Genomic DNA, 7,728 nt, shown 5'->3' with positions numbered 1-7,728 from the left:
CCACCCCCACAAAAATTTCGGGCCTTGTGCCTAGATTAGAAAAATTTATTGATCACCTGAAAGTCTTCAGCGTTTGCTATCTCTCGGTTTGCATGTATCCATACACACATAGAACGCAATAGGTGCTGCCTACGAGCCAGAGGCACAAGTGCCAGTGTCACAGCACTGGTGTCGGCCACGACCACGGCCTCACTTGGCTTAACAGGTTTTCTCAAACACGGAACATCGGCAAAAGTCCACACACACACACAAATAAATACATGCACAAAGTCTATCTTTTGAATAGTTTATTGAGAGTAAAGCATATTACATGTTGAACATATGATGCAAAGAGGGCATGAATGCCTTTACTACAAGGTTTACAACGGAAACAGACGATAAAAAAAAGAAACAAAGAGAATTTGTGGTGTTCATCCGTTGATGACAAGAAAGAAAAGTTGATTAACGCAGCCGCCGTTGCTGCTGCTGTTGTGGTATGTCTAGGTTGAAGAGTGAAAAATGACAAAAAAAAAAAAAAAAACAACCCAAAAAGATGTCTGCAGATGATGAAAATAATGATGATGATGAAGTTGTTTTGTCTTGCAATGAGTAGGAGGGGTCCCCATGGCTGTCGAGCTACTACTAATTTCAAACACGTTGTTCGACTTGTGCTCATTTCTCGATCGTAAGCTGTTGTTCTCCCGACTGTGAGAGCCTACGGGACCTAGTTCCACCTCGACTGCTTGTGGTGGCGGCGCATCATTCCTCCGCCGTCGCCTTTCCAATCTCTCGACAGCACAACCTTTCGCATCGAGTCTTGTCCGTACAGGTCCTCTTTGCTGTCGCTTACACCGCCGCCCGTATTTCCACCACCTTCGGACACGTCGCCGTAGGAACCTCGACCACCACCGCCGCCGCCGTACCTTGACCCTTGTCCATCGCGACCGGAATTGCGGCCATACGATCGGTTACTGCGCGACGAGCGCCCTCTCCGGTGCGCTTGCTCCCCGCTAGATCGGTCGCCGTGGAACCCAGAACCGCGTTGGCTCCTCTCCCAGCCGCCGCTGCCTTCAGCGTCGTCGCGGCTCCTCCTCGATGAAGATGGGGGATCCGACTTGGATGGCGACGAGGAAAAATACTTGTGGTTTCTCCAGCCAAGCGGAGGGTCGGGACCGTCCTGTTTCGACGCGGGGTTTCGCCAGCCAAGCGGAGGATCAGAGCCGTCTTGTTTCGACGCTGGATTTCGCCAGCCAAGCGGTGGGTCAGAGCCGTCCTGTTTCGACCCGGGGTTTCTCCAGCCTAGCGGAGGGTCAGAGCCGCCCTGTTTAGACGAAGCGCTTCTCCAGCCAAGCGGAGGATCAGAGCCGTCCTGCTCAAAATCCTCTTCCATTTTCTGCTCCTCATACCTCTCCTGCCTTCTGTAGCTGTCCCTGTCGTCGGGTAAATTCTGTTCTATACTAGCACCGCCCCCACTATAGTAACCGCCTTCTTCCAGGTTGGTACTAGTCTCGTTACCGCCATCGTCAAAATCCTGGTCGTAGCTATAGTTGTCCCTGTCAAACGCAACGCTCCTGTCGGAACGATAGAACGGGGCCTCGTCGTCGCGTGACGATTCTTGCAGGTCCTCGTCTCGGCCGTAGCTGACCCCGCGCCGGAACGACGACTCGTTTCTGTGACCACCAGATCCGTCTCCGGGATAATCTGACTTGTTATCGTGGTGACGATAATCCTCGCTCTGCCAGTTCTCTTCGTACAAGTGGCTCCCTCTGTTCTCGCTGTCGTAAGCGGTCCCTTTGTTTCTTTCGTCGTTGTTGTCGTCGTCGTCGTCCTCGACGCAGTGGTAGTCCCCCGGGTCGCCCCGTGGCATCCAGTTACGTTCCCTCGACGAACCTCGATCCAAGCTATTGACTCCCTGGCCCCACTTCACGTTGTAACTCGGATCTTCGATATCATCATTGTTGTTGCTTTTGTTGGCCCCACGGCTGGAGTACGAAGGCCTGTCATCACCAAGGCTATCATTGCCGCCGCCACCACCACCACCACCGCCGCCGCAATATCTGTTATAGTTGTCACCACTCTTATGTCCGTAGTCGTGGGACTCGCCCATCTGCATCCTACGACCACTGTCACCAACACCGCTATCCCTCCCGGTACCAAATCCCTCGTTTTCACCTTCTCTCTGGCGGCCCCAATCCGAGAAATCCTCTCCGCCGTCAGACTGGCTCCTTGCATTTCCACCGAACTGAAACCCGCCACGATCCATATTCCCATGGAAGCTACTGCTGCCCGCCATCTGCTGTTGCTCCACACTGGCCGTGTCGTCCATCTGTCTGTTGCCGCTCATATCTTCACCGAACCCGCTTCCGGGTCTACCCATGTCCCCTTCTCTCTCCTGCTGGTAATTACCCATACCAAGGGGGCTCCTCCAAGTGCCCACAAACGTGTCCCTTTCTTCGCGGTCTCGGTCCCTGAAACCCCTTCCAGAGTCCGGATTATCAGTCGGCATCGACATCCGGTTGTTGTTGTTATTATTATTACTGCCGAAGTCACCGCTAAGGACGTCCCTGCCTTGTTCAGGGTTCCCAGCCGACATGGAACTGTCTTCAAACCTATAAGCGGAGCTGTTCCTCAAGGCTGACTTCAGGTTTCTCGTACCGACACCAAATGGAGGGGGCCTCTGGCCAAACTGGTCGTCACGTGAAGAATACGACTGGTCCATTTCGTTGTCAAAACCAGGACCAGACAGTTCCATACCCCTCTGACCAAACTGGTTACCATCGTCCCCTCCAGCACTTCTCGACATGGAGGGGCCGTGCCTATCGTTGTTGTCGCTGTCCTGCCCCATCATGGACGAGGACGAAACATTGCCGGCGCCTCCGCTTGGGAAATTGCCGGGGTTGTTACTGAACGGCTCCATGTCCGTTAGCGGAACGTTAGAGTGCTGGTGATTATAATCAAACGAGACGTAGTTGAGTTTCGATTCACCAACGCTGGGGCCGGGAGCGCTTGTGTCCAAATTGGATTGCTGAGGGGGCATCATCGAACCAGAAAAGTTGTCGCCACCTCCATGATTATGGAAAGGTTCGTTATGTCCAAACATCTTCGGATTTCGGTTTGGAAAGTCCATGCTTTCGTCGAACATCTCTCGCGATTTTCTTCCGCCACCGTCTCCTCCCATGCGGTCGTCTTCACCGCCAACGCGATGTCTAAATTCGTCATAAGGTCTGGAGCCTGGGTAGTCCCTGTTCCGAGATCCATCATAGCCTCCTCCTTCCCGATCGCCGGGATCAACACCACCACCGCCGCCGCCAAAGTTGTCTCTCCCGCCACCGCCAAAGTTGTCTCTCCCACCACCACTGCCGCTGCCAAAACCTCCATACATTCTCGGGCCTTCGTTAAAATCTGGCCGGTTATCTCCGCCGCCTGCGCCGCCACCGAAAGGCCTCTGCTGGCGATTCGGTCCCCCCCTCTCGGGTTCGTCCATGTATACCACTCGTCGCTTATGGGGAGGGGGAAAGTCGTCGCCTCCGCCCTTGTTGAAAAACCCTGGCTGTCTCCCCGACTGTAGTACGTCCTGGCTCTCGTTATACATCGATTCCTCGCCTGCCCCGTACATACGGCGCTTGGCGGAGGGCGAGGACGGCGGCCGGTCACAATGTTCACCTTCCTGCTCGTACAGCGCACGTTGCTTTTCTGCAAACTCCTCCATTTCTTCTGTAAACATTGACTGTTGATGATGCTGCTGTTGCTGCTGCTGTTGGTGGTGCCGAGGTGGAGGTCTTCTATCATCGTCGTCGTCTTCGTAGTTCATACGGCGACGAAAAGGAAAGCCTGGCCCTTCGTTAAACATCCTAGGCGGGGGCTGGGGCCGACCCTCATCTTGTTTCGGCCAAGGCCCGGAACCGCCGTCCCTGGTGGGGAAGTTCCGAGCGTTGCCAAATCCTTGCTCCTCGTGGTAACCCCTTTCGTCGTCCTCCTCCTCCTCCTCGTCGTCGTCGTCGGCGGCGCCACGTGCCGCACTGTACATCCGGCGCTGTTGTCTCACCAACATCTCTTTCTTGAACGCCTGCTGCTCCTGCATGCTCATCGGATGCCCGCCCGGGCCCTGCATCATCCGGCCAGATCCTTGCGACGGCCTGACAGATCCTGACGGTGGCCCCATGGGGCGACCTTGAGGTCGGAGGGGGCCGCGAGGTCCGAACTGACCGAGGGACCCCATGTTGAAGTTCTCCTTACTCTGCTGCTGTTTGTTGGAGGCTGCAATAAGCATCTGCAGTTTCGGAAGGAAAACCTGATTGGCAGCAAACAACCTTTTCAGTTGGGGCTGGAAGTCCTGGTTGTGGGCAAACAGCTTCTGCAGACGGGGTTGAAAGTCCTGATTCTCTGCAAAGAGCTGGTGCAGTCGGGGGTTCGCCGTTAGTAGACTCTTCAGCTCGTTCATCCCCATTTTTGCGGCCCGCGATAACAGGTTCTCCAAAGCAGCCAATCCGTACTGGAGAGAGGCAGGGTTGGTCCTAAATAGAAGAGAGAGAAAACGGGGTTAAGTAACGTTTATGCATAATGTGGTGGGGAAGGAGATAGATGGGTAAGGGGAGAGGAAGAGAAAAGGAAGGGGAGAAGAGAGAGAGAGAGAGAGAAAGAAAGGTCAAGTAAACATTTACATCATCATCATTTAATGTCTCTTGTCCATGCTGGTATGGGTTGGACAGTTTGACAGAAGACTATTCCAAGCTCCGCTGGCTACTTGGCATGGTTTCTATGGCTGGATGCCAACCACTGTACAGAGTGCATTGGGTGCTTTTTATGTGGCACCAAATTGAAAAATCCGAAGATTCAGAAAAATTATATTACATATATATAAGAGGGTTTACCACTAAGTGTACATTCGTTTTGCTAGAAGTAGACCACCTATGGGTCTGACCACTAAGAAAAGATTGTTCTCAAGAAAATTCAGCAAATACCAGAATATTGTTATATTTCGGAATGGTGTTTGCTGAGTTTTCTTGAGAACAGTCTTTTCTTAGTGGTCAGACCCATAGGGGATCTACTTCTAGCAAAATGGCTGTCCACTTAGTGGACAACCCTCTTATATATATATATATATATATATATATGTATATATGTGTGTATATATATATATATATATATATATATAAAAACAATATACGAGTATATGCATATATATGTACATGTATGTACATACCTTCATCTACATGTACATATAGATACATAACTGGGTACATGACGTGGCAAAAGAACATGGACAAAATGATAAACAAGGTACAACAAACAAGCAAGCCACATAGAAACATCTCCTTCATCAGCTGCCACCATTAAAACACCGGCGTTTCGAAGAATTAAGGCAGTACGCATCGTTGAAATGGTTCTTCCCACGAACACAAATAAAATTATTTTCGTGGAGGGCAGTGGCGGACGGAAAACAAGACAGGAAAACGAAACGGTGAATAAACAGACAAGCAAAAAGGCTGTACAGCCAGACATGAAGTGTGTATGTATTGAACGCTGTGAAGCACGAACAGGAGGGGCAAAGAAGTACGTGCGAGCTTGGGGAGTCCAAGAACAAAAGAAATAGCAGCCGGACACACGTGACCAAGGCTGTGTAAAGAGAAAGAGTAGCAGAGGGAAAAGAAGGGGAGGAAGTAGAATAAAAGTGAGCAACGAGAGGTAGAGAGGGAGAGAGAGATAGTAGTAGTAACGGTGAGTGGCGAATATATGATGAGAATCGTTCGTTGTCCGAGAAAGACGGTTTTGCAATTCCTTGGTGAACGACCTGCACAAGTCGTTTGTTTGTGCTGTGGATTAACTCACTCTTTCCAGCAGATCAACGTTGCCTGAACAAGGTGCTCAATGTGACACACTATCAGAAGCTGAAGGGGTCGCAGAGCAACGGAAAATGAAGTGCTGTGCTCCGAGACACAAAGCATTGCCCAGTAACTACAGTTGAAACTATGATCCTACAAAATGGCGAGTGCAAAACCGCAACTGCTAAGTCAAGCATTTCACCAACTCTCACCAGCAAAATATATAAAATATTAAAGTTTTAAACATATAATAATAATAATAGTAATATTTACCCAGCTTTGGGAAAGTTGAAAAGGTTTGCTAAATCTTTCTCATATTGGCCCATCTGAAAATAAAAAACAGTGCAAGTCATTAGAAACACTACACACACCCACACACACACACATACAATGTGTGATGGGTAAATTGTCGCCATTTTATATTTTTAATTTCATGCCTGCTCATTGTTTGTTTTTGATTTTGTCAGCTACACAGTATAGTAGGGTCAGCAGAGCACTGCACTGTCTGTGAGAAAAAAACAGCACCTTGATGCAATTTGCTGTACCAGAAATTTGGAAACGGCATGCTGTACTGCTTGGCATTCACATGCCAGAAGCTGCGATACAAACACTTCATAGTGTTTGGGTGTCAATCTGAGGACATGTAGCAAGAGTGATAAAACCCTCTTTATTACGTCTGGGGTGGAGTTGAATGAAAGACCCAAAAAACTCCTTGTAACACCAAAGATGAACGGAAGGCAAGGATTATGGCAGCATTCACCAACTTAAACAAGGAGACCATCCAGAAGAGTTGCAGGAGATTCCAAAGCATTCTGGGGGCTGTGGTTGAAGCCAATGGCGATTTTATTGAATGAATTTACTCTTTAGTATTTCAAAGCTGATTTTATGTAATTTTGGTAAATATATCTGTTGAAATGAAATGTCAGTGTTATTTTCATATTTGCATAATTTAGACGACAATTTATTCACCGCACCCTGTGCATATATATATATATATATATACAAATAAAAGGGTAAAGGATTATTAATTTATTAATAAATTAACAATTATTAATTTTTACCAAGCCCTTCGGTATGTAAACACCATTATCGGTGAAGAACTTATTTAAAAGTTCTTATACATTTATAAACATAATTAAGGGATCAGTAACAGCTGCTATTTCTGAACTTCAGTATGTGGTGAAGCAACTGTTGCTGATCCCTTAATTACGTGTGTGTGTGTGTGTGTGTGTGTGTGTGTGTGTGTGTGTGTGTGTGGGTGTGTGTGTATATATATATATATATATATATATATATTTATTTGGTTCAAATGACACCAGTGTGTATAGACACAGGTGAAAGAGCATGCAAACTGAAAACAACACAAAAAGGATAGGAGGATTCTATAAGGAAGCTGGGTCTACCAACCTCGGGACCAAGAGATTGCTGTTGGTCACCTCCACGCTTACTCATAAACACAAAGCGCTTGTCCTCGTTGGGGCCGGAACCCTTGGCCCCATGCGCCATCTTCTGTTGGTTGGATTTGTCACTGCCACCTCTGTCGTTTGCCTCGTTGGATGACTTTGTGGGTGTTTGTTCAAGGAAGGGTCCTTCGAGTTGGTTCTTTGGCCGCTCTGCCAATGAAAATCAGAAAGAGAGAAAGAGAGAGAGAGAGAGAGAGAGAGCATTAGTCACCTTGGAAACATAAGTTGGAAGATGCCTCTCTCATTCCTGCATCTTCCCATCATCACTGCACACAGAGCTAATGATACCAAGCTGGGGTCTTTAAGCAGAGGAAATTAATATCAAAAATTTTACCGGTGAGTGTGTTAAATTTTAAGGCACAATAAGACAATGACTCTCTCCCCAGACACAACAGAATATGCTTCAACACACGAAATCACATAAAAAATCTTGCAAACCAAATTCAAAAACGAAATAATATCAA

At 48.3% G+C, this 7,728-nt stretch overlaps 1 protein-coding gene across 1 annotated transcript in view; it reads right to left on the bottom strand.

Annotated features, from left to right (window-relative positions):
* Positions 1 to 272: 272 nt before the first annotated feature.
* Positions 273 to 7,728, bottom strand: part of LOC149130430 (uncharacterized) — a 28,344-nt gene continuing 20,888 nt past the window's right edge. The window contains exons 5-7 of the mRNA XM_089345449.1: positions 7,209 to 7,414; positions 6,075 to 6,127; positions 273 to 4,493 (exon numbers count right to left, since the gene is read on the bottom strand). Coding sequence (XP_089201575.1) covers positions 704 to 4,493; positions 6,075 to 6,127; positions 7,209 to 7,414 — 4,049 coding nt within the window. The 3' untranslated portion in view covers positions 273 to 703. The remainder of the gene's footprint in view (positions 4,494 to 6,074; positions 6,128 to 7,208; positions 7,415 to 7,728) is intronic.

The sequence above is a fragment of the Octopus bimaculoides genome, chromosome 29 (genome assembly GCF_046866305.1).
Source record: "Octopus bimaculoides isolate indiv1 chromosome 29, ASM4686630v1, whole genome shotgun sequence".
Taxonomy (NCBI): domain Eukaryota; kingdom Metazoa; phylum Mollusca; class Cephalopoda; order Octopoda; family Octopodidae; genus Octopus; species Octopus bimaculoides.
Note: the sequence above shows the minus strand (reverse complement) of the source record. Positions and strands in the feature narration are given on the sequence as shown.